At 42.3% G+C, this 26,903-nt stretch overlaps 1 protein-coding gene and 1 long non-coding RNA gene across 3 annotated transcripts in view; one reads left to right on the top strand and one right to left on the bottom strand.

Annotated features, from left to right (window-relative positions):
- Positions 1 to 26,903, bottom strand: part of CRIM1 (cysteine rich transmembrane BMP regulator 1) — a 982,593-nt gene that overhangs the window by 49,648 nt on the left and 906,042 nt on the right. For both annotated transcript variants that reach the window (XM_068232129.1, XM_068232130.1), the window contains exon 13: positions 17,472 to 17,693. In XM_068232129.1, coding sequence (XP_068088230.1) covers positions 17,472 to 17,693 — 222 coding nt within the window. The remainder of the gene's footprint in view (positions 1 to 17,471; positions 17,694 to 26,903) is intronic.
- On the top strand, positions 6,533 to 16,464 carry LOC137504121 (uncharacterized). Its single transcript, XR_011019428.1, has 3 exons — positions 6,533 to 6,583; positions 16,044 to 16,176; positions 16,347 to 16,464. It is a non-coding gene; the product is annotated as an uncharacterized lncRNA (long non-coding RNA).

Genomic DNA, 26,903 nt, shown 5'->3' with positions numbered 1-26,903 from the left:
CAGTGTGCGTGGCCTACAACATTTTGGGCACTTTTATCGGCCTGATGAAGCGGGCTGAGACCCAAGAAATGTGTTGTCTATTCTGCATGAATAAATACCTCTTTCCATTAATTATTGGTTTGTCCTTCTGAGAAGGTAAGACATTACAATTCTCACTTGTATAGTAGTTTAGTTGTTGTCTATCATCAAGGGCGCCTCCATCAGTGTTTCAGATTGTTTTTGTTTGTTTTTCTGTTTTGTCTTTTTTTTTACTTTTCTCTAACCCCACCTTCTGCACTTCATTGGATAATTTCAGACTCACTCTTTATACTTCATCTTTCGTTAAATATTTTTCTCTTTTTGAAGCTGAATCCCTTATCTACGTCAGAATGAGGCTGTCCGGGTGGTCATAGGCATGAAACATAATGGTGGGGCGCAGTAAGTTTTATGTAAAACCCCTGTAGCATTCTTTTTTCTCTTTTGTATGAAGATGAAAGATGAACATATTGGTCACAAAGGCAACTATTTTGTCTTTACTGAAAGTAATCCTGAAAACTTTAAAAACTTACTGAGAATTAACAAGTCACTTATATACCAAAGATATGTTCCTTAGAGACAACACAGCATGGCTGATTTAAATCTCCGCAGTATCCCACATTCTAATAATTCATGTCACATTTACATTAGAAAACCAATTAAGAGGGAACATTGTTAAAGAAGATAACAATGACGATGAACAAATTGAAAAGCCGCGTGTTGTAGCAGACGGCCTCACGTTTTAATGATTTACAAGTGCAGAAGTCTTGCTTGATTTTATTTTGAAATATCGATTGGCAACAGCGAGAATTACTTGGAAAAACACGCCATTAGCACCAGGACTTATGGTGGTGGAGGGCAGTTTTCCTGTAATGTCAGACATACTTAGCACAGCATAGATGACTATTGGTAAAACCCTGAATGTTATTCCGCTTATCACACGCCTGTCAGATAAGACAACTAAAATCATTGGTCCATGCTTCTTAGGCGACTCAAAAATTGAAGGAATGTAATCAGTGATCGACAGATGCTGACTTAAAGAATATATACACAGCCAGAGGAATTGCAATGAGAGATTAAACTGAATGACAAGGAGAAAGTTCTGAAACGACATGTGTTGTGCGGGGAGACGACTGCCCAGTAACAGCTCAGGGCACTCCACTGGCTCAAGCTCTTCTGCTGAGATAAGTGCAGCTAGCAGTTTAAAATTGTACAGGGGAAGAGAATTATGGGTAATAAACATCCTTATCGAAAAGCTTACAATTTATAGCTCAGTAAAATAAGATTGAACAGACAGCTGAAGTATGAATCAACGTGCACTAGCAGGTACAAGCTCACTGCCATTAACTCAGAGACTTACAAGCATATGATTGGTATAGTTGTCCAATAAAAAGTATTATTGGAAGCCTACAGCCTTATATGCCCATAACAGGCACTGTGGGGACTTTCTGATGGTCCCCAATTCCCAGTGGCGTAGCTAAGGAGCTGTGGGCCCCGATGCAAGTTTTACATCGGGGCCCCCCAAGCATTCTGTACATAACAATTGATACGGCACACCAAAACCTGCCAATGGCAATTTCAGTGTCAGAGGTTTGAGAAGGGGATGGGGAACAGTTTGTTAATGATTACCACTATTTAAAGTATCTATAGAAGTGATTATTATGAGCACAGGACCAATAGAGAGCTAATACTGTGCTTGAGGGAGGGCCCCTCAGGCCCAAGGGCCCCAATGCGGTCGTAGCCTCTGCACCCCCTATTGCTACGCCCCTGCCAATTCCTCATTCAACTTTGAAATTCTCAAGAAACTTCCTCACTCTTCTCAATTAAAGTTATTGTATCTTATAAAATGGGTAAGACAGTCTCTGAATCATGAGATCCACCTTGCTGGCATGTCAATTAAATGGAATGCCCAGCCTGGCAAATCCCCATTAGCTGCCAAGAGGAGACATTGTAGCTCACTGACTGTGATGTCTAATCCAGTGGCCTGCTTAAAGATGACTAGAAGGGTTGAGCTTTCCTATATCTCCAAATATTAGAGGGAAGATTGCCCAGTTATCCATTTCTCAAATGCTGGTGCTTTCATACATCAGAAAAGAACACTTTTTGTGTGTGGCATGGCTCCCATATATCTCCAAATTACATTTTTGTTTTCATGAAAATGTCAACTTTTTCCCTTATTTTGTAATAAAAATGATATTATTAGGCTAGAAAATAAGGATGAACGAATGGGGCAATATGAGAGTTAACAAAGTAGCCGCATAGTCAATTCACTCTAGAACAAATACTGGGAAGTGTGGTTATACATATTACACATACTATAGACAATTAGAAGGAGTGGTCACCAGATCCAGGCATATTTGTTACTATGGGCCTGATTCATAAAGCGGTGCAAACTTTTTCGCGGACTTTTTCACGCGCAATTTGCCGCGATTCGCGCGATCGCGCGAATCGCGGCAAATTGCGCGAGCAAAACTCCGCGATCGCGCGAATCGCGGCAAATTGCGCGCGAAAAAGTTTGCACCGCTTTGTGAATCAGGCCCTATGTCTACACATATATTATACTCTGAACTGTCCCTGGTTAGTAATGCAGCACAACTGAAGACCTCTGGTTGCCTTCTGAGCACATGAATTACCCGTGCCTGAAGTATATTCATGTGCACAGCACAGCTATGGTTGCTTTCAGCTGTTCTTACAGTGGCTTTATTCTAACACCCTTGCATCAGGCTCTATGCAATAGCATTACTTACATATAGGTAGTACCTGATTTACGAACGACCTGCCGATACGAACGGCATGGATTCTGTGTTTCCATGGGAACAAGTTAAAAAAACATTTTCAAATTGGACTTTTTAGTTTTTGAGAAAATTGATTTTAAAAAATTCAAAGAAAAAATGTCTTTTAAACTTGTATAAGCAGGTACAGAGGGCAGAGGTGATACAGAGGGGGACACTGAATGCACAAGGGGCACAGAGAAAGTACAGGGGACATAGATTGAACAGTGTTCCAACTTAAGAACAGATTCAGGTTAAGAATCCAGTATACAGAATCCAGTATCTGGTCAGAACAATGATTAGGCATGGTCAACCAGATGGTAATATTTCTGAGTTGATGCAAATTCTATGTTGATTTTATTCCATTCAGAGATAGAGCAATAAAATGCAACAGCTGCATTTAGCCAAAGTGTATAGCTTGAGGATCAGCCTAATATATTTTCCTTCCTCGGTCAGAGCAAGTATGCATGCTAGGAGAATATTCTGCTCCTCTGCACTGACGAAAAATGTATACTTCAATATTTCAGCTTATCACCATGATCAGTACGAGATATGAAGAAGCTGAGCTGAAAGCAGAAACACACTTTGTGCAAGTAGCGCTACTTGCACCACATAGGCAAGTGCCCATTGCTAGGGTAACACGTGTTACGTAATTAGCGTAAAGCATGTTATGCTAGCAAACTACTGTTAAAGGAATACTATCGATACCCAAGTGTTCTAAAATGACAGTGTGCAAATAATGTCTAAGTAGCTGTGTAAACATTTTCCTTCAATGCACAGCCAGAGTTGCATATCATACTACAGAAAGCAAACATCAAACATATCAAACTCTGAAAGCAAAAGCAGTGTGAAAAGCTGTGAGAATTAGTTACATTTCCTCTGCTCTCTTCAGACACTTCAGTCAGAAACACAGGACACAGGAGCTGCAGCTGTTGGGAGCTCTCTTCTCTGTCACACACAGAGCTACACATAGAGTTAACTGATCAAGTGTGAGGGGAATTTCCCCTCTCCTCATGGCTCAGTCAGCCGTCAGTTTTGGCGTCAGTAAAGTTTGAAAGTATTTTGCTAACATTAAATAAAGAAGTTGCTTCTAAAATGTATACACCAGTAATTAGCAGCACTTCCCAAACAATTTCTGTGTCAATTGAAAAAAATATGTGAATCGATAGTATTCCTTTAACTAGGTGACACTTGCTGTGCTATTTGCACATACTGGTAGAACTGCTGTGCGCTGTGTGTGCAAGGTAATTTTAGTGAATATGCTCGAAGATATGATTGTTTTGTCTCTCATGTACTTGCAGTGCTTTACTGCCTGCAGAGATACACTCAAACCTGACCTGTGTATGCGGCACATGACAGGGTTTCACAGTACAATCTGATCTAGAAGGCTCTCTGACTGACATATGACGCATGCGCCCTCCCACTTTCCACTATAGCCGGATACAGATTGCCACATCGGCAAAAAAAAACAACCAGACATTTGGCCAGGACCTGAACATTAAGTTTACTACACCCATTTACTATATCAGAGTTTACTATAACAAAATTATATTGTATAGAACAAAAGAAAGTCTTTGGTATTGTCTATTCCAGGGCTACATGAGATTCCTTCCTGGGACATCAGAGTAGAGGTGTCTATATCCTGATGCCCTCCAGTATAGCATGACTAGTGCACTGTGCCCCCCCCCCCCCCCCCCCCCGCCCTCTATAGGCAAGATGATGCATGTGTGGATCTTGGAAATCTTATTTCTGAACGTGTTTCTTTTGGCACTTAAATTATGCCTACACATCTGTCTGCCCAATAATATCTAGAAAGAAGCTTTAGACAGGGCTATAGTTATGTATAACATTTACAGTTTGTGTTTTATTTTTTTCCTAGTTTGTTTGACTGATTCATATGGGTGACAGGAACTGCTTCCATCCATGTGAGGGGGAGATACCCCCTTCCCAGTTCTCACCCAGCTTTCAAATGAGATCATAGAACTGGGTTGGTTAATCTACCATGCATACTGTTAGTAACCGATTGTGCCCATCAATGGAGATTATTTACAACCACTCCGATCAGAATTTCTGATCGCTCTAATGATTTTTCGTTAGCAATTGGACCGTTAGTGGCCACCTTAAGAGTCATTCTGAGCAAGCTGTGGCTGTAATCTTGACAATCTGTAGCCCATGTAAGAACAGATCGGGCGTGTGCAGACAGCAAATCATTTTGTGCATGAAGAGGACTCCCGTTAGGCTGTCTGCCAATAAACAATGGTCACACTTGTATGAAACTGTAAATAACCAGGTTTTCTTAAAGAGAACCTGAACTGAAAATAATGAGTCAAAATAACCATACACAGGTCATACTTACCTCCTGTGTAGTCTACTCCTCAATCTCTTTCTCCTCTCCTGCGTCCCATTTGTCCACTGTGATCAATGGAACTCTCAGTTTTAAATGGCCATTACCCCATAACAGCTTTCTGGTCAGCACACTGTTAAACTGTAATATCACCCACTTGAGCCATAGGGAAACATGGACATTACCTTGCACATTCAGTTGTAACTGACAACTGCTGATATATAGCTGACAGCAACTGGTATATTTCAGTTCTGACAAAATCTTGTCAGAACTGGAAGGACTCTCTCTAAGAAGAAAATGGTGAGCTTCTGAGAGGAACTGAGAGCGAGGTAAGTATGCAATATTCATTTGCAGCTACGTCATGTGTTTATTTAAAATAATTTTCCTCGCTTCAGGTTCCCTTTAAAACACCCCTGAACTTGCTTTAAAAATAACATACTTTTATTTATTTTTATTTGTTGTGCTGTGACATAAGTTATAACACCTTCCTCCCCTTTCAGCAACCCCCTGTCAGCCAAAATATTCGACTTGAGCAGAACATCGATGATGGGCAGGGAGGAAGTGTCAGTAAGTCCTCCTCTCTGCCTGTCCTCAGGAACGCCCCCTCCACTCGTGGCTAATAGTTCCTATATGCACAGAACACTGGGGAGCTGCACTGTGTGCAGTCTAGAGGTAATTTTGCTCGTAATGATAGTGTAATTAATAGCTGTACTGTGCATATAGGAACTATTAGTGGCGAGTGGAGGGGGCATTCCTGAGGACTGGCAGAGAGGAGGAAGTACTTACACTTCCTCCCCGCCCATCATCGAGCTCTGCATTACGGCTTAGCAGAAAGGGGCAAGGGGGGGGGGGGGGGGGAGCGCTAAAAGGGTAGGATGGTGCTGTGACTCATAGGTCACAGCACCACATATAAAAAAGCATTAAAAACATTTAATTTAAAAACAAGGTCGGGGTACTTTGAATTTATTTATACTATACTGTTGAGCGTTACCCTAGTGAAGCAGCAAACAGTAAACGAAGAACTGTGCTAAGAACGTATCTATTAACTGGCCAGGTAAAAAAGAAACACTGTTCATTCACCAGAGGAAGTCTCATATTTTGTGGAACAAAAACAGAAGTATGAAATTGTAGATCCATTAAAAGAAAAAAACTTTAAACATAAAACCACAAAAAGTGACCTAGCAGGCTCTGGAAACAGCATGGAGGGCAAGTCTGGGCATTTCTAAGGATGCTAAGCTGTTGGGTCTTTTGTAGTTAGCAATCTCAAAGGAATGAAAGTATCAGAACACAAAAACCTTCATCTAAACATATACCAGGTTGGCAGCCCCTTGGTACATGATCATAGGAGGCATGAAGTGAGCCACAAAGGAAAACTGTCAAATAACTGTAAAACAGTTACCAATATACGTGAGGAGTGGAAAGGCCAATATTGAGGCTCATATTAGGAATCACGGTAGGCAACCAGCAGATTAGTAAAGACTTGAAAAACATCTTAACATGCTATGAATCAGGAGCTTGTCATACTTTCATAAGATGATTATTGGGATTACAAGGTTTTTAGGACTGATTAGTTCAGCCATGCCATACTAATCTTACCACCCCCTGACACTATTTTACATGGGTAGTCGGGAGTAGATTTTGCTGCGGCATTGCTTGAGTTGGGTGCCGGGTGGTGCCGCTTATAGTAAAATATTGGTAAATTAAAGTATCAATATTTTACAATGCACTACTCGGCACCCATTCTCATTTAAACCGTCATTTCTAATTGCCTAAACTAAACCCCTCCACCTAATGCCTAACACTAACCAACCGCAAGTGACTTAGCCGACCCTCCCACCTTATGCCTAACCTTCCCTGCAAATGCCTTAACTACCCCCCCCCCCCCAACTAATGCCTAACCCTACCCCCTGTAGGAGTCTAAACCAAACCCCCACCTAATGCCTTACCCTAAACCTCCTTCTAAGTACTTAAACTAAACTTTCTAACCCCAACACTCAAACGATCGCAACAAACAAACAAAACAAACAAACACAGAACATTTATATCACGCTTTTCTCCTAGCGGACTCAAAGTGCCAGAGCTGCAGCCACTAGGACGTGCTCTATAGGCAGTAGCAGCGTTAGGGAGACTTGCCCAAGGTCCCCTACTGAATAAGTCCTGGCTTACTAAACAGGCAGAGCCGAGATTCAAACCCAGGTCGCCTGTGTCAGAGGCAGAGCCCTTAACCATTACACTATCCAGCCACTACCACTACGATCGGCTACAATCTCTGATTACTATGTAGTAGCCGATCGGTACTATCCGCATCAGGCCTCCAACTCACCGCATTGACAATGGATTACCAATATTTAACACAGGTATCTATTAAACGCCTGCCAATCCCTGCAACCAAATGACCTCATCTGCCACAACCTCCTCTCCCAGGTGCCTTTAATTATCTACAGAGCTAGGAAAGTACTGCTACTACCTAGGCCTAATCTGTCCTAGCTGCTACAAACTGCTTTTAGGAGTCATAAAGCAAAAATAAATGATTCACAGGCCATTTCCCATCTCTGTTGACTAAAACCAAACATCAACAGTCTAGTTTGTTTATTTTTTCTCATTCTGATTTCACTGGTTAATTTTTTTTCCCTAACCTGAACCCATAAATGGAGATTGTGACATGCTTGCAGAGGCAGGGATAGTAGTAGACCTAGCTCACAACTTTAGATATTTACCAATATAATTACAGTAACCCCATTAAAGTCCCATTAGCCTATCCTTTGTCCTTCCAATGGAATAACAAGTGAAGTGGATGCATGTTTTTTCTTACAATTTTGGCTAGGTAATGAAGGAAGGGATTACCACACTTCTGTAGCTGGGATGTTTGCACTGAGCTGATATGAATGCATTATGTGTAAATACTATAAAAAGTCAGCCCCACAAGTTGGGATCCTACAGCTGGATCTTACAGTGCAAACAAACTCATTGTATTAATATAAATACTCTGCTAAATCCATACATTGGTACAGAGACTACATTACATTTACAGCATAAACTGGATAATCCGATTTTGCAAACTAGGTTATAGAATGGATAATGAAACAAAGTATTATACTTTAATATTATTTTATACAAATCCTTTTCTACCCAAAGTATTATATAGTAAAGAGATTATGCAGACAGCAGTAAAGCAATTAAATACACAATATAATTCATTAAACATGAAACCACAGGTCATGGAACTGATTATCAGGATGAAAAATACCTCCTAAACCAGAAAAGCAACAATAAAACAATGTCTGTAAAACTGTAACAGAAATGCTAGTTGTTAAGAGCTGAAGTGAAGACATGATTTCTGTATTATGAATCCTACATTTTAAAATGTTTAGCTATTTCCTGGTTCGGATTGAAAACAAGTTTGCACCTGAGGTATTAAAATACAAAGGAATTAGTTCACTAACTGGGGTAACATTGACGTGGGCACACCAAAAAACGATGTTACCAGCATAGTGAAATAGCACATGTTGTACACATAGTGCAACTCCTCTTATGCAAGTAACATGTACATTGCTTCTATAGCGCCCAGTACACAAATCGTATAGCCCTAAAATACAATGCAAGTGTGCTGTTGTGTTTATCTACTGTTGTACATGTCCCACAGTGGATACTTCTACTGTACTCAAGATACAAATATTCAGGCCTGGATTTCTGGACAGGCCACAAAGACCCGAATCTTGGGTTGCTACAGCCTAAGTGGGCACCTGAGCATGAAATAGAGGTTGCTACTTTTAAAAGCGAAAGCTGACAATGGAGGGCAACACATGAAAAAAGGAAGCTGAAGCTCAAGGGAGCTGTAAATGAAAGAAAGGGTCTACAGACAGTATATAGGTGCTACACATAGAAGAGGGGGCTGCACATGGAATGGGAGAGGCACTGCTGCACATGGAAGGGGAGCCCCAACATGCTTGGCCTAGGGGCGGTAAAAGTATAGAACCGGCTTTGCATTAATTACCTTGTCTGACTGTGCAGGCTAGAATACCTGGCACCCCCATATGGTTTTATGGTTCTTTATATAACTGAATAAATGTGAAATTATTCGCATAAAACCGTTGAGGATGCCCGTTGCAAGAGTTCCTGAGATGCTTTTGGGACAGCTATTATTGCCTCTATAGATAAGGGCTGGGAGAAATAAAACATTTCCTCGCAATCAGGGATATAGCAGATTGTACAATTCCTCCTTACTACAAAATACACATTTCGCATCTAGTTCCACTGTACAGTCGTTTAGATCAAGAGCCATTTATCAGCGCTAAGGCAAGCTAAAAGCAAAGCTACCCATGACACCCTTCATCAATCAACTGTTAGTTAGGGTGCTGCAAAGTTTTTCTCTTTTCTCTGCTAGTAATGCCAAAATGCTACAAAAAGTACAATCGCACAAAGCAATACGTATGATAGAAATGCATCATTTGGGACTTATTTTACAACTCGGAATGCTATGCAGAAATCTTCCCATGATAATATACCAAATTTCAATGACATGCTAAGCTTTAATGTGCTGTTTAATATAGCGGTAATAAGTTTGACATGCTTGTGATGGGAAAGGGAACATGAAGAATACTCTGAGAGCTGTGAAATGCAGAGGCATGGTATTTCCCTATGTTTAATCTTGTCTCAATGCCCTTTTATAGTACAGGAATGAGAGGGAAAATTGTGAATTATAAAAAAAGAGAGAGAGATGTCTATGAAAACACTAGTTGTAACTCGTTTGAAAATCCAGTCTGGTATGTGGCATCAAAGATGCAGCTTAATAACATATAAGAAAAAAATATTCAGGAGAAAAACGTCAAGCATTTTTCTGATCTGCACCTGCCTTAAGTTATACAGAGGAAAAAAATGAGTTTCTGTCTTCAGATAAAAATAGTCATGGATTATATATGCATGTGTGGAATTTATCCGGAGACAGCAGGTTTATGTTTAGGGGGGCAGCTTAAAAACAACGCAATAAATTCGAATTTACAGAAACTTTTCTCCTTTCTGCACCAACCTGAAATATCTTTATGTTTAAAATGAAGCCTTCCAAATGGCTCTATGTGTCTTCATCCCCAGTTCTACACTGCAGGGTCTGTCCGCAAATAGAGGCTAGTTATTTTATGCCAACCAGAGGTAATACAACAGAGAGATAAAGAGAAACTCCAACCAAGATTTGAACTTTATTCCAATCAGTAGCTGATACCCCCTTTTACATGAGAAATCTATTCCTTTTCACAAACAGACTATCAGGTGGCGCTGTATGGCTGATATTGTGGTGAAACCCCTCCCACAAAGAAATTCTGAGTACATACTCTTGGCAGTTTCCTGTCTGTGAACCTTGCTGCATTGTGGGAAATAGCTGTTTCCAACTGCCAAAAAAACATGCAGCAGCTACATCACCTGCCAGCAGTAAAAATGTCACCATGTGATAAATGTCAGAATGTAAATCAGGGATTTAAAAGATTTTACAATGGGCAAGCACTGACTAAATCATTTATACATAATTATTGTAAAAATTAAGCACTTTTTTATTACATTATTTTCACTGGAGTTCCTCTTTAAGTGCCCATTTTGAATATGAAGTGACTTTCAGCAGGTGCAGAGGAAAACCAGCTGCCTTTACTTCAGAAAGCGTCACATACTGGGATATAGTCACATCGGATTGGTAAAACGTATGTGTGCACACAGCACACAAAGCTTGTCGGTCTTTAAATAATCTCCATCGTAGTCTAGAAGCCAATAAAGTTATCTGTACATTTTTGGGATGTTGGAGTACCTGAATGAAACCCACGCAGACACGGGGAGAACACAAACTCCATGCAGATAGTGTCCTGGCTGAGATTTGAACAGGCTTATTTATTTCCTTTTAAACAATGCACATTGCATTATAACTACTAACCCCAAAAAACAAAGTCTGACTGGATTAGTCACATGCGTGTTTCAGGTGGGTGTGATCCAGACACTACTGCAGCCAAAAACCAGCAGGACAGCCAGGCAACTGGTACTGGTTACAGGGAAATAAATATGGCAGCCTACACATTCCTTTCAGTTCAGGTGTCCAATAATCTATTTATTGTTGCCAGACGTGAGGGGTAAAGGTGCCATCTCAGCAGCATTATTATTTAGGACTCTCCAGATGTTTTGAAATGCTCTCTTCCAGCATACGGCTCAATGGATGTCCCATTCCCCCATCCCCTGAATAAAATGTAGCCACTTACATATTACTACTGCTTCAGGTTTTCTTTAACCTTGAATCAGATTGTGCTTGGGTTTTCCTCTATACTACATGTAATCCTTGTGTTATCATGGTCTTAGCATAGATTTGATACAAGCTCTATGGATATGTGCTAGGCCAGTGATGGCTAACCTTTCAGAGGCCGAGTGCCCAAACTGCGACCTAACACCGACTTATTTACCTCCGAGTGCCAATGGGGGGGGGGCGCGAAAAAATGGGCGTGGCCATGATATTGTATCGGCGGAGCTAACGTAATGATGTAACAGCGAGGCATAAGAAAGCAGTGTTTCCGCCATGATGTGGTGAAACGAGGATTCGCATCATGGGTGTGCAGAAACTGTATGATGCTATTTATACCCGCCGTAACCACCAAAGCAGCAAATATAGCCAACTATGACCATTAAGGGCTCATTCACACTATGTGCTGCGCTGTCAGTTTTGACGCAACGCACATAATGTAAGATTCATATAGTAACATGAAAGTCAATAGACTTCCATGTTACCATTCACACTACAGGTGTGCGTTCCCATGCGTTACGTTGTAACGCATCTGGGAACATTTTAACGCACAACGCATACGTTTCCCCGATGGGTACAGCTGCCGACATCCACGCTTTAGTGCACCACAACGTGCATTCCGTGCGATCCCTGTGCGTTGGCAGCGCATGCATGAAATCGCATTCGTGCATACGTTCTGTAGTGTGAATGAGCCCTTAATAATAAATGCAGCAACAGTTACCCCAGACACCAGAAAATAAACGCAATGTGTGCAACATTTCAGCAGAAAATCTTGCAATGTGGGCCACATTTCACCCAAAAACAAACGCAGTGGGCCACATTTCACCAGAAAATAGACGCAGTGGGCCACATTTCAAGAGAAAATAAATGCAGTGGGCCACATTTCACCAGAAAACAAACGCAGTGGGCCACATTTCACCAGAAAACAAACGCAGCGGGCAGCATTTCACCAGAAAATAAACACAGAGTGCCACATTTCACCAGAAAACAAACACAACGGGCAGCATTTCTCCAGAAAACAAACGCAGCGGGCAGCATTTCACCAGAAAATAAACGCAGCGGGCAGCATTTCACCAGAAAACAAACGCAGCGGGCAGCATTTAACCAGAAAACAAACGCAGCGGACAGCATTTCACCAGAAAACAGACACAGTGGGCCACATTTCACCAGAAAATAAACGCAGTGGGCCACATTTCACCAGAAAATAAACGCAGCAGGCAGCATTTCACCAGAAAACAGACGTAGTGGGCCACATTTCACCAGAAAATAAACGCAGTGGGCAGCATTCCACCAGAAAATAAATGCAGTGGGCCACAATTCACCAGAAAACAAACGCAGCGGGCAGCATTTCACCAGAAAACAAACGCAGTGGGCCACATTTCACCAGGAAACAAAAGCAACGGGCAGCATTTCACCAGAAAATAAACGCAGCGGGCAGCATTTCACCAGAAAACAAACGCAGCGGGCAGCATTTAACCAGAAAACAAACGCAGCGGACAGCATTTCACCAGAAAACAGACACAGTGGGCCACATTTCACCAGAAAATAAACGCAGTGGGCCACATTTCACCAGAAAATAAACGCAGCAGGCAGCATTTCACCAGGAAACAGACGTAGTGGGCCACATTTCACCAGAAAATAAACGCAGTGGGCAGCATTTCACCAGAAAATAAATGCAGTGGACCACATTTCACCAGAAAACAAACACAACGGGCAGCATTTCTCCAGAAAATAAATGCAGTGGGCCACATTTCACCAGAAAACAAACGCAACGGGCAGCATTTCCCCAGAAAACAAACGCAGCGGGCAGCATTTCACCAGAAAACAAACGCAGTGGGCCACAATTCCCCAGAAAACAAACGCAGTGGGCCACAATTCCCCAGAAAACAAACGCAGTGGGCCACATTTCACCAGAAAACAAACGCAGTGGGCCACATTTCACCAGAAAACAAACGCAGCGGGCAGCATTTTACCAGAAGACAAACGCAGCGGGCAGCATTTCACTAGAAAACAAACGCAGTGGGCCACAATTCACCAGAAAACAAATGCAGTGGGCCACAATTCACCAGAAAACAAACGCAGTGGGCAGCATTTCACCAGAAAATAAACGCAGCGGGCAGCATTTCACCAGAAAACAAACGCAGCGGGCAGCATTTCACCAGAAAACAAACGCAGTGGGCCACAATTCACCAGAAAACAAACGCAGTGGGCAGCATTTCACCAGAAAACAGACGCAGTGGGCCACAATTCACCAGAAAACAAACGCAGTGGGCCACAATTCACCAGAAAACAAACGCAGTGGGCCACAATTCACCAGAAAACAAACGCAGTGGGCAGCATTTCACAGTAAATAAACACAATGTGGGAAACATGGCATTTAGCAGAAAATAACACAGTGGGCCGCGTTTCACCTGCAAAAAAAGTAATGTACTCACCTGACAGAAGTCTTCTCTCTCTGCTGGGCTTTGGCGCGCATCTCCCCCGGACGTTCCTTCTGCAGCTGAGTCTCCCGCGCTGCCGCTGACAGGCAGAGTGCAGGGTTACGGGAAGATGGCGCCCGAAGCCCTGTACTGGAGACAAATAGTCTCCAGTACAGGGCTTCGGCGGCCATCTTGCCGTAGCCCTGGTCTGCCTCCCGGGAGACTGCGGGGCTGCGGGCTATGAACTGGCACGGCGGCGTCTAATAGACGCTGCGGCCAGTTCATAAGCAGCGGTGGCGTGCCAGCAAATTAGGCTACGCGTGCCGGGCCCGGCACGCGTGCCATAGGTTCGCTACCGCTGAGCTAGGCTATAGTAATAACAATCTAAGCTCATATACAGGCAGCATTTCTATACTCTACTTCTCAATAGGTGCCAGAAAGCATTTACACTTTATGCTTTGCATATTACTGTTTATTTACTAACAACAATGGTCACTAAACTAAAAACAAAACAACAGTGCTTCTGTACAATTGCAGGAATTGGCAGTTCTTGCAGAAATTGAGTATGCAGACTAAATACACCACACCAATCCCTTGTCTGGCCAGCATCTAGTAAAGCATATATAAATGCTGTTTGAACATGAGCTCAGACTTTTTATTGTTGTCTTGTGTCGTGCAGACACACACTCAACAGCTGTCTTTTATGCAGCACAATTATCAAACAACTTTTGCTGTGAAACAAGTTGAACAACCAAAAAAAAGTTGCTTGCTATTGTTCAAACAACCAAAAGTTGTTTGATAATTGTGCTGCATAGAAGACCGCTGTTGAGTGTGTATGGGACTTTAGACCAAGGATTCCCATTAACTTTGTCTTATCACTGCGGAAGCAACTGTCTAGTCAAAGCTCAGTACATTGTGCAAGTAAGTAAGGCATATAGCCAAGTACAGTGAAAAAAGTGAAGGGATAACTTTGGCGCAGTTTCTCTGCTCAAGCATGTATTGCAATAACAATAAATGAAGTCCATGTATTAAAAGAAGCATACGGTATATGCAAGAGTCTCGGTGTTTACGCATTGGAAAGTCTGTAAGCTAAATTAACAGTAGTGTGCATAGCATTGCACCAAGGCATGGTGACAGGTCCTATGCGTACCGCCGCCCCCCGGCTAGAGACGTACTCCCTGCTGGGCAGGAAGTACATCAGTGGGATTCTCGTCGGTCCGTGCATGCGCACCACACCGTGCTCCCGTTGCGCACACTTACTGCGTCCCCTATTTACTTACATTACTGCAGGCACGGATCATGCAGTAACGCGCTGCAGCCTTTACACCAGTTTTACTGCGATTTGGGTACTTCCAGCACGCCGCATTGCATTGTGTGAACTGTGCAAGTCTCCATAGACTTGCATCGCCCACGGTAGGCAGAAAACACTGTGATGCGATGCAACCTGTCTAGCGTGCAAGGGGCCTAAAGGAGCACCATCACAAAAGATGACACAATATATCTGTACATATGCCTATAAGATTTACATTTACTCCACAGCAAAATTCTGTATAAATGATTTTTTCCTCTGTAGCAGTCAGTTTGAGGAAGTATTAGTAATCTGACAGCTCTGACATGGTTTAGACTAGTGCATCTCTTAGCGTACATGTAATAAAGGCACCTGGAAAAAAGCAGCTAGTAGAATTTTGGTAAAATTACAGATACTCTACTATTTAATTCCAATAGCCTCTTTATTGATATTTTACTATAAACCTAACCTAACCCTACTCTCACAAAGAACCCTCCCTCTGCTGATGCTTAACTCTTAACCCCCTTCCCCAGTGCCTAACCCTTAACCTACCCCCCAAGCCGTACCTAGCGGCAATCACTGGAAATTTGGGTGCCCAGAGGTGCCTGATAAAATAGCGGGGGGCGGGGCTTTATGCTATGCAAACTGCGGCTTTACATAGCCACAATCTGTATAGCGGGAAGCCCTGGCACCAGCTATTTCATTGCTGCGTGTATCATGGTGGAGCCTTCTTTTCAAAGCGCCTCAGGCACCCTTTTTACCAGCTTCACATCTCATAATGAGGGATTTTCCTTCTCTTATGTATTTCAGAAGCATGCCAGCAAGCCTGAGAATTGCCATAAGGAAATGGGCTAGTCCAAAACCTGTCGTTTTAAAACCTTTTGGGTCAAAATCCATGAACATGACCATTTCTCAACCTCATTTTTTGCATTTCATTTAGATTTACAGGTAATTAACACACTTTATAAATAACAGTGTCTCAACCAAGCCCTCAGGATGGTCCAATACTGACATACCTATGGAGCTGCTACTGGAGTCAAAACTGCAATCTGAGAGGCTACTAAGTCCAGGAGGTAATTTGGTTGACATTGCAATATTATTCCTACAGCATCATGTATACAAAAAGTAAATAGCGAGGAAATACATAAGGAAAATGCAGCTGCCTCAAAGTGTTTGTGCCAGAAGACGGGGTCCAGGCAGACCTTATAAAAACCTGCTCTGTTCTTGTTCCACATTTCCCCAGGTCTACTTTAGGTGAACTGCCGAGCTCAGAAATTCCATAGGCTTCTCTGGCTGTAGTCTGTGTGTTTAGCAAATCCACATCAGAAAAGAAGATCTTAAGGACCTTAAGAGACAGATAAAGCTACCAAAAAATAAATAAAATTACAATTTTTCTATGCAGGCAGATATGCAGTGTAGATCCCTGATCTGCCAGGGTTGATTGATATACTCCGTGAACTGGTGAAGAAGTCATAATGATGCTCCATAATCACATGGCCTGGTCACATCAAGAGAAGTCAGTCAGTGGGGCTGATTTACTCCATGTTGGATCACTAAAAGCGATGCAGCTAGAACTGCTGAAATGTTAATGAATTTGAGCATGTGCTGCTTCAGTCACATGCTGCATTCTCTAGATTGTAAGCACACAAAGCCAGGAACCTCCTCCTATTGTTTCTTATTCTGCTGTAATCTATCATATGAACGTGCACTATTTTTAGTCATGTCTCAAAGCACACACCAACTATGTATGTATTTGTATTGTATTGCCTTTTGTATTGTATTGTATTGCTGCTGGATGCCCTGATGATTGTACAATGTTTTGAGCTTCTCATGTATCTGCTCCACAATATTTGTTTTGTACTATGTGCAGCACTATGGAAGATGTTGGCCCTATATAAATAATATTAATCCAAGAAATCCTGGGATTATTTAAAAGTTCTACTACCGCAGGTACATGACTGCAGTCACACATCCACTAATCTCTACTCCCCTTGTAACAACCATGTCATGTGATGTCTGTATGTCATGTCATGTGACATGCCATGTGACATGAGTGTATTATGATAGAATATGTTTTCACAAAGAATACCTGACTCTCACAGAAAAATAATTTGCTAATTGGAACACTGAGGAACTTCCATTCATTAACAAAGGGTCAGCAGGTTGGTAGAGGGAAGCCATGAAAATACAGGTGCAGGTATCACAAACATGGAAAGTGCTCAGGCTTCATTGAGATGGAATGTAGTCCAATTCAAATAGAATTTTATATTAGTATATAATAATTGTTTCAGAAATAAAACACGTATGCTCTAGACTGCATAAGACAAGTGATGTACAGGATATTCTATGTAACGGTAAAATGACTCACCTATGCAGTATGGGCAACACTGACCCTTCCTCAGGACAGGCCTTGCGCAGGTTACTGGCGGACAGGTTTCTGAGTAGCAGCTGATCTTCCCATTCATACAGACACAGCTAGTGCAGACATTGGGTTTCCAAGACTCGGCAGCCAGGAAAATGTCTCCTTCATCATTCTTGCAGTAGCTGGGCAGGCTCTCATTGCTGGGCAGCGACGGCTGCATGGATTCATCTGAAAGAGTAGATGTAAATATTTAGTGGCAGGAAGTGGCAGTCCAGATCCCTAAGTACATGGATATCAGGTACAGAGTTTATTTACCTCTGGCACTATCTGCTGCCCGAGTCCTGCCTCTCCAACACAGGCAAGTTTACAAGGTGGAAAAAAACATCTGAATGTTCCATTTTAAAATATACACTCAACATGGAGCTTCCCATCCAAAACAAAGATAGCTCTGATGACACATACTAATTTGTGGTTAATTCTAAAAGTCCTTTCCGCTCCTCTAGAGTCTTGCTGGCTTTCTACTTAACACACACCACAAAATGCAGCCAGTAGCATGGATTTACAATGATGTTCAAATGAATGTTATCCTAGGAAGGTCTATGCGGAGAATGCTGCAATGTAACTTGGCTTTCTGAAGTGATTCCATTACAAGGGATCACATACTAGTTCAGCTTGGTGAGCCTAACATCAACTTTCTCTACCAATGTGATGTCTTTGGCTCTGTCTCCAGTCACTGGCTACCACCCCTGAGCTGTCACATACACAGCATTTAAGTGCCCCTTATCCGGAACTCAGACAATCGGAAGTCTCAAGTAACCGGCATGCCTGAGGGATAACGGGGACTTTGCTTTCTGTGGGTTTCAGGCTTTTAAAATACTTATCGAGCCTCCGGTGACGTCTAGCAGCCTTCCTGCAGCACCTGGTGGGCTACTAGCAAGTACTGTTAAATGTAATAGGAAGAATGAGAACCCCCTTACCACTCTCAATAGCATGCAAGGAATCAGAGAGAGAGCAAGACACTACTCACAGTAGCCTCTAGGCAGAGAAGTGCAATTTCAAATATGTCTTTGTTCCTGTTTTTAAGCGATTCCATACAGTGAATGATTCAGCCCTTGTCCCCCATCTTTTCCCAACTGATTCCTCCATATTTATTGGGCTCATCAAGGATATAGAACTCACTGAATATACTTAGAAGGTAATGTATTTTATACCTTCTTAATGATACACAGAACAAACCCAGTACTTAATGAATTGCTATTTCCATTGTTTATATGTATCATTACAAGATGACAACCTCAGAGAATTATCATTTACATGAAGATAAACAGGGGTCCATAATCTCTATAATGCCCTACATGCAAATGCAATTTCTTGTTGAACCAGTGTAGAAAACTCCATCATCTGCACTAAGCTCTATAGTCCTAGGGCTCATAGAGGTGTCAAAAACAAAATTGTACATCCCATATATTTGCTATGAACCTTGTCACTCATCCTCCTCATTTGCCTGCTCGCTTGACAAGAAACCATGGCTTGTTGCTGCACATTTGGCACCAGTCATCTTTGTAAGACCCCACAGGATGTAAATGGAATGATTTGCGACTTTTACAATGTTGCCCACCAAACAGCACAAGTAAGTGCGTCCTGACTTACAGCCTTGTTGGTCACCATACTCCTCGGTGCAATGGAAATTTCGGAGGCCATTTTCAGCAAGTAGAATATCAGTACATTTCCAAATCTTCTACATTGCTAATGTGGTAATAATGATAGTAAAATATTGGTAAATAATACCGATATTTTACTACTGCTAAATGTAAGCCTATTCTCACACTGAACCCTCCTATTTACCGATGCCTGACCTTAAGTACCCTCCTGCCAATGCCTAAGGGCTGGTTCAGACGGACGTTCAGAGGCGTTGCGTTCGTTGGCGTCGCGGTAGTGATGCGTTCGAGCCTTCAGCAGCGTTCGCGTTGCGTTCGGATGCGGTCGCGTTTTTTCTTCCCCTAGGGGGACATTACCCGTCGCAGTTTACCGCCCCTGGAAGCTACATGTAGCTTCCAGGGGCTCCTTGAACGCCAGGGAAAATTGGGACCTGAACGCCGCGTTCGTGTAAACGCGCGTAAAAGCTTGGTACAAACGCTCCCATTCACTTGAATGGGAGCGTTTAACGCCAAGCCCTGAAAGCTGGCGGTAAACGCTGCACAAGCATCCGTCTGAACCAGCCCTTACACTTAAGCATCCCCCCATGCATAACCCTAACCACCCCCAGCTGATGCCTAACCCTGAATCCCCCTGCATGCTTAACCTTAAGACCCCCCCCCCCCCCCCCCCGAAGCACCTGCTATTAGTAGCCACATTTTTTTATAGTAGGTGCCCATTTTTTCACCCAATTTCCGGTATTCTGAATGGGGTGCCCAAATCTCTCCCACTAACTGGCGCCCAAATTTCCTGCTTCTGCCATGACCCTCCTTATAATTAGCAACACAAAAGGTCAACACCACATTCCTCACGCATGTGTGGGATTCCCCAGTCATTTCGTTGCATTTGGCTACAGTAGTTGCTCTCCAGATATCAGAAAAGCCCCCCAGGATTTTCCACATTGACTTCAGTGATGGTCAGATTGGCATTGATACAGAATACAGAACATTTTGCCCTGATTGATAAACAGTCCTCAAACTGAGCAGGGCCATATCCAGCAACACCAACGCTAATATTATGCAGGGAATGTACTGGAACGAAACGGGCAATTCTCTCTGTGTGCCACAACACAAACAGGCAAAGTTGAGTAATGCATTACAACAGACATTACACTAAAGGCTTGATCACACTAGGAGTGTGCTGTGTGTGCATGGCCATGGCATTGTGCCCATCACTGTGTTGTGTGCAAATAACCCATAGCCTATCTACTACTGTGAATGATCCTGTGTGAGATCCCACATCAAAGTCGCGTAGGATGTGATCGATACCACCACAAATCGGCGGACCAGGAAAAACATCTGCGTTATCACGTCTGATGATGTGTGTCCGAAAACCTATTGACACATGTGGTAACCTGTATAGTGTTAAGAAAGACAAAGGGCTTATTCACACTACGTGTTACACTGTCAGTTTTGAAGCGCTACACAGTGTGGGATCCATACTTTCATGTTACTGTTCACAGTACAGCTATGTGCTCCTGCAATGTGAAGGGTCCGGGTACATTTTATTGGACAACGCACCCTTTTCCCGATGAGTTCTAATCTGTTGCAGCCGTCGACGTCTGCGTGTTGGGAACGCATGCACATAATCAAATTCATACATGCATTCTGTAGTGTGAATGAGCCCTAAGAATATCTACACTGCTCGCTGTTTTCCTTATTCCGCCTATCCCTTTGTGTAAACAAGATATTTATTCAAAACACAAAACAAGCGATTTCCTCCAACTTCAAAGTGCTTAAATATGTTGGTATTCAGCAGCGTGTTTTGTATCCAATAAATACACTTGGAAGAAAGTCACCTCAGTAATTGCACAATAACACCCCCGTGATATATTTGCATCACAGTTTTGCAATGAAGCAAGAGTTTAAATTCTTCCACAACAGTTTTTTGTTTTTACTCTTTTAACTTAGCGAGAGAAATCTTGAATAAAACACATTTGTAGGTATAAGATAATATGAGCATGGCCCATTGCATCGCCAAAGAAAATGTTGTGTTCTACATTGGCTAGAAGTTTCATCGGTAATTACTGGATAAATGTGTGAAGACTAACTATGAAACTGTACAGCTGTGTTGTTTTAAGGAACTAACAGATTTCCTACTGAATATTCAATGGGGCTTAAACAAAAGATGCTACAGTGTGAGAAATGTATCTTCCTTTATCCTGATGGTGGTGTCTCAGCCTCTGTGTGAATAAACAACCTTGTTAATGTGGCTTGGTGTCTAGTTTCCTGAAACTAACATACAGAACGGCAGCATCTGTTCATTCACGTGTCTTCTGGCTGTGACTGTAAAAACAGAGCTGCATGCTGGGGAAACGCCACCAAAAGACACAGTGACAGAAAGAGTACCAGTTCTACCAACTGAAGCTCTGTAGTAAGTGAACCCTAGTTTTCACAGGTACAAGAAAATAAAGAGCAGAAAAAAATACAGTAAGGCAGGGAACACACTACATGCGTTTTTGCGCGTTTTGCCGCGAACGGCAAAACGCGCACGATTTTAAAGCCTATTGAAAATAATAGCCTAGCTCGGGAAACGCTGCGACGCATGCGTTTGTGCGCGTTTGCGTTCGCGTTTTTTTCCGCGTTTTGTACCCACACAGTTTTCTGCTTTTTTCCGCACATTGCATGACACTACATGCCATGCAAACGCAGAAACGCAGAAACGCACGCGGAAAAACGCACGCGTTAGACGCGACCGCAAAACCCGACGGAAACCTGGGAAACGCAGGGGAAAACGGCCCTGCAAGTGTGTTCCCTGCCTAAGATTCCTACTGTATCAACTTCAACCTGAAATCGTGCAGGAGAAAAAAAAGAAAAGAAAATTCAATAATAAAAAGCAATGTAAATCATTATATACCGTACATGTGCTATGGTCAAAGGCAACAAGAAAACAGGAAAGTGGTTACTTATTTCCTGTATGCATTGAGGTGAAATGTGGGCCTAGACATGTTAGCAGGTTAGATATCCACCTGCCCTCTTTGGTAAGCTGAAATGGGGACAGGGTCTCAGAAGAGGAAGCATTTCGGCATCTGGACAACCAGCAGCCCCAAGAACCTGCCATGTTGTCTTGTGGGTGGTCCACCTGTGCCTGTATGTATATAGCACTATATTATGGATGCTTTAGAGAAAACTCTAATGTCTTTGGAACATATGCACTCACAGGTTGGTCAGACCTTAAAGGGTGGGGCGGGACTGAAACTGACACATATATAGGCAGATAATGTCTTTGGTGGAAAGTGTAATCAGAATATCCATTTAAGAGATTCCTTAATTGAAAAAGACTTTTACTTTACAGATGAAAGACATATTTTTAAGAAGGTACATTACACTGACACATCTATAATTAGTTTGGTGTTTTCGTGTGATCTTCCACCTGAAACTCTCCATATTCTTGACAGTGAATCATGTTGCATGGTTGTCAGCTGATAATGAGATTGGACCGATTATCCCTAAACACTGCATATTTATGCTAACATTCCCTAGGAGGTGTAGGCCCCTCCACCCTGTAGAATGAATGTGTGAATGCAGTAAACCAGCAAAGCTGTAGGACTGCTATAAAGTTTACTGCCTACTTAATGCAGACTGATGAATCAGTAAGGAAGAGAGAGATGGGGGAGTTCTGAGCATTAGTAATGGCCTTGTCTTGAAGAACTCATGGAGAAGCATGTGATCAGTTTGATCATGTGGTCAATATATACGTCTCTGATTTGCTTGTGCAGCAGCATGTGATCACAGTAAATCAAGAGCTTTGCAAATCTATCAGCTGATCAAACAAATTACATGCTTCTCATTGAGTTCTCCTAGACATGACTATCATTACAGGGCATCTTGAGCTGCCCATGCTGGGAGGGAGGGAAACATTGTTAACAAAGGCATTATCAGTGTGTCTTTTTACCAGTCAGATAAATGAAGACAATAAACACACATTGCTAAGCTCACTATTGGATTACGGAAAAGGTCAAATCTAATCGGCCCTAGCCATCAGATTCATCTGCCTTACTTATATGTTTAAGATCATATTTGCCCTACTTACATGGTCTTTTGCCTCTACAACTTGCAAAATGCCACTTGCCCAGACTCCCCCATCCACCCCATGGAAAGTAATGTCATGCTAACGGCCTTAACATTCCTGAGAAAAAGTCAAAATTCCTGTCTTTTATAAGATGAGAACATGCAACTTTTGCCTTTTTTCAGGAAATTCACTTTCGTCAGGATGCGGTCCCCAAGTTCTATGACAGAGTCTACCTGACTCATTTTCATACTCCCCCCCCCCCCCCCCCTACAGAAAACTAAAGGAGTATCAATTCTAATTCACCGCTCTATCCAGTTTCAGTTAGTATCCCAATTAAACGATCCTGAGGGGAGATATATTTTCTTACAGGGTAAAATCCATGACAGAGATGTGACGTTGGCATCCATCTACAGCCCAAATAGCAATCAAGTCAGTTTTTTTAAGGAAGTGGTAGAAACTCTCCTTCCTTTCTACAAAGGCATGTTGATTTTAGGAGGTGACTTAAATTTACCACTGAACCTCCTCCTGGACACCTTAAATGGGTCTTCAGCTATGAGATATAAAGACCTAAAAAAAATTAAGGAGCAAGTAGACAGATTGTCCTTGGTAGACATATGGAGACTATTACATCCTAAAGACAGGGACTACTCCTTTTTTTCAGCTGCCCACAAAAAAATACTCCAGGCTGGACTACCTGTTCATTCAGCAGAGAGATGCCCCTCTGGCTACTCAAGCCACAATAGGTGTCCAGTCTCTAGCAGACCATGCTCCGGTTTTTCTTTCAGTTAAACCACCTGTGTCTTCTCCTACTTGTTTCTGCTGGAGATTGAACCCCTTCCTGCTTGCAGATAAAAACAATGCCTCTTCAGCAACTCTCTGAATTCTTCCAATCAAACAAAAATGGAGAGCAATCGAACCTATTAGTCTGGGAAACACATAAACCCTATATTAGGGGACACCTAATTCCTTAGGGAGCTAAGGCTAAGAGGGAAAGACCGGCTGCAATTGACCATTTGTACATGCGTATTCGCACCTTAGAAAACCAACATAAAAAATCCTTGCAAGACAGGACCCTGGAGGAGTTAACCGCTCTGAGATCTCAGCTATCCACTTCTCTCTCTTATGGGGTTAGACGAAAGTTCTTAATTGCCAATGGCACCTTTTATCAACATGCCAATAAAAGTGGCACGCTTCTTACCAAGGCCCTTAGAGAAAAAATGGTTAAAACACATGTAAAATCCATCATTAACTCAAAACAGGAAAAAAAGCTCACCATCCCTGACATAGCGGAAGAACTCCGCAAATACTACCATACTCTATACAATCTACAGACTTCCCCGTTAGGTAAAGGAACCCTACCCTCGAGAAAACAAGCAATTACTCATTTTTGGGAAAAATATGGCCTAACAGCGATTGACAATAAAGAGAGAGAAAATCTTAATGTTTCTATTACTGAGGAAGAATTCCACATAGCTGTAAAGAACTAAGACCAAATAAGAGCCCAGGCCCAGATGGCCTTACGGCCCAATATTATAAACTGTATGCGGACACCTTGTGCTCTCATTTTAGAGATGCTTTTAACAATATCTCTGACTCAACAACCTCATCGAAAGAACTCTTAGAAGCACACATAACGGTAATTCAGGAACCAGAGAAAGACCCACAGTCCTGTGCCAGCTATCGTCCCATCTAAACACCGATTTAAAAATCTTTGCTAAAATCTTGGCCACAAGGTTACTGCCTGTTCTTGAATCCAGAATTCACCTAGACCAAGTAGGTTTTCTACCAGGCAGGGAGGCGAGAGATGGGACGATGCGGGCCATAGGTATTCATGCGTGGCTCACTCGGCATTCGGTGGAGGGATTTTTTTCTCTCCACGGACGCCGAGAAGGCATTTGAGTTGCAGGGGATTTTCTTATGGCCTCATTGAAACATATGTCATTGGGAAGCCAGATGCTTAACTGGATCTCCTTACTATATTCAAACCCCACTGCAAAAGTCAAGGTGAATGGCTTTTTATCAGACTCTTTCCAACTTGCAAATGGCACCCGACAAGGATGACCCTTGTCACCACTAATCTTTATAGTAGTACTGGAACCATTCCTCAACTGGGTCAGAGAAGACGTAAACATTAAGGGCATACCTATGGGTGATACAGAGCACAAGGTGTCCGCTTTTGCAGATCACATCTTATTTTTTCTATCCTCTCCCAACATAACCTTACTTAACCTAATGGAAAAAATGAACTACTTTGGAATCTTGTCTAACTATAAAATCAATTTGGCCAAGTCTTCAGCTCTAAATATTTCGCTCCCTCCCAAGACATGCAAACACCTGAAGTCAGTCTTCCCCTTTCAATGGGCCAAAACATAATTTCGTTACTTAGGCATTCAGATACCCATCCATTTATCACAGTTAATGGATCTAAATTTTCTCCCAATAATTAAAAATATAACAGCTGATATCCAGAAGTGGGGCTCACTCCCCCGCCTGTCTTGGTTCGGACGCAATGCATTCATAAAGAAGAACGTATTACCTCGCATTTTATATGTGAGCCAAACAGTACCTGTCTACCTCTCTCCTAAATACTTTGCTACTCTACAAGCCTCCATTAATAGGTTTATTTGGGACAAACGTCCAGCCAGACTTAAAACATTCATTACTTGCACTAGATAAAGTTGAAGGAGGACTTGGTCTCCCAAATATATATAAATATCATCAGGCTGCTGTCTTAAGCAGAATACTAGAATAGTGTTTTCCTGCCACTAACAAAAGATGGATCCAGGTGGAACAGGCCTTCTCTGACTTTTCATTAAATAAGATACCTTGGCTTCCTCAAACTTGCCTATCTAACCTACTAAAATCCAATCCTCTGATACAATCCACTCTAACAATCTTTCGTCAGTTTACATCCAGAGGCAACCTGTCTAGTGCCCCAGGTCCTTTAACACCAATTATTGACAACCCTGAATTTTCGCCAGGCCTTGAGAAGACCTTTTTAAAAGGTCTGAAATCCAGAGATATTAGACTCAAAGATGTGCCCAGGAGGGGCATTCCTACTCCTATTCAAAACCTGACCATTTTTAATGAAGGAGAATCCTGCCCCCAGTGGGCCTACTTACAACTAAAAAGCTTCATTAACTCATCTTCTAAAAAATGCAATCTTTACAGAAAACTGACACACTTTGAAATCAAAGTATCCTCCCATCTTCCACATCGTCACTCTGTGTCATGGATGTATAATGCTCTTCTCTACCTAAAACTCCCTGACAGACTCCCAGACCAAGACAAAAGGGACCAGACCCTAGGAAAAAATCTTACAGAGGAGCAATGGGACCACATCCTGATGAATTCTCATAAAGGCTCAACTAACGTCAGCACTCAAAAATTAAACTATAAAATTATCTCGCATTGGTATAATACTCCTGCAAAATTGCAGAAAATGGGTCTTGCTGACAATGATAAGTTCTGGAGATGTGGGAACACAGGGGGTGACCTCTTACACATCTTCTGGACTTGCCCTAAAATACTAAATTTCTGGCAAAAGGTGCATTACTGGGCGAAGAAAATTTCCTCCATCGATATTCCTTTCACCCCAGAAACATATCTTCTCCAATGAAATTCCTTTTTCTTTCAAATCCTATAAAAAGTGTGTACTGATACATCTGATCAATGCAGCTAAAGCAAAAATCTCATGCCTCTGGAAATCGGAGAACCCCCCTTCAATTTCCA

This window comes from Hyperolius riggenbachi, chromosome 4, assembly GCF_040937935.1.
Source record: "Hyperolius riggenbachi isolate aHypRig1 chromosome 4, aHypRig1.pri, whole genome shotgun sequence".
NCBI classification, from domain to species: Eukaryota; Metazoa; Chordata; class Amphibia; order Anura; family Hyperoliidae; genus Hyperolius; species Hyperolius riggenbachi.
This window is presented reverse-complemented; position numbering and strand designations above follow the sequence as displayed.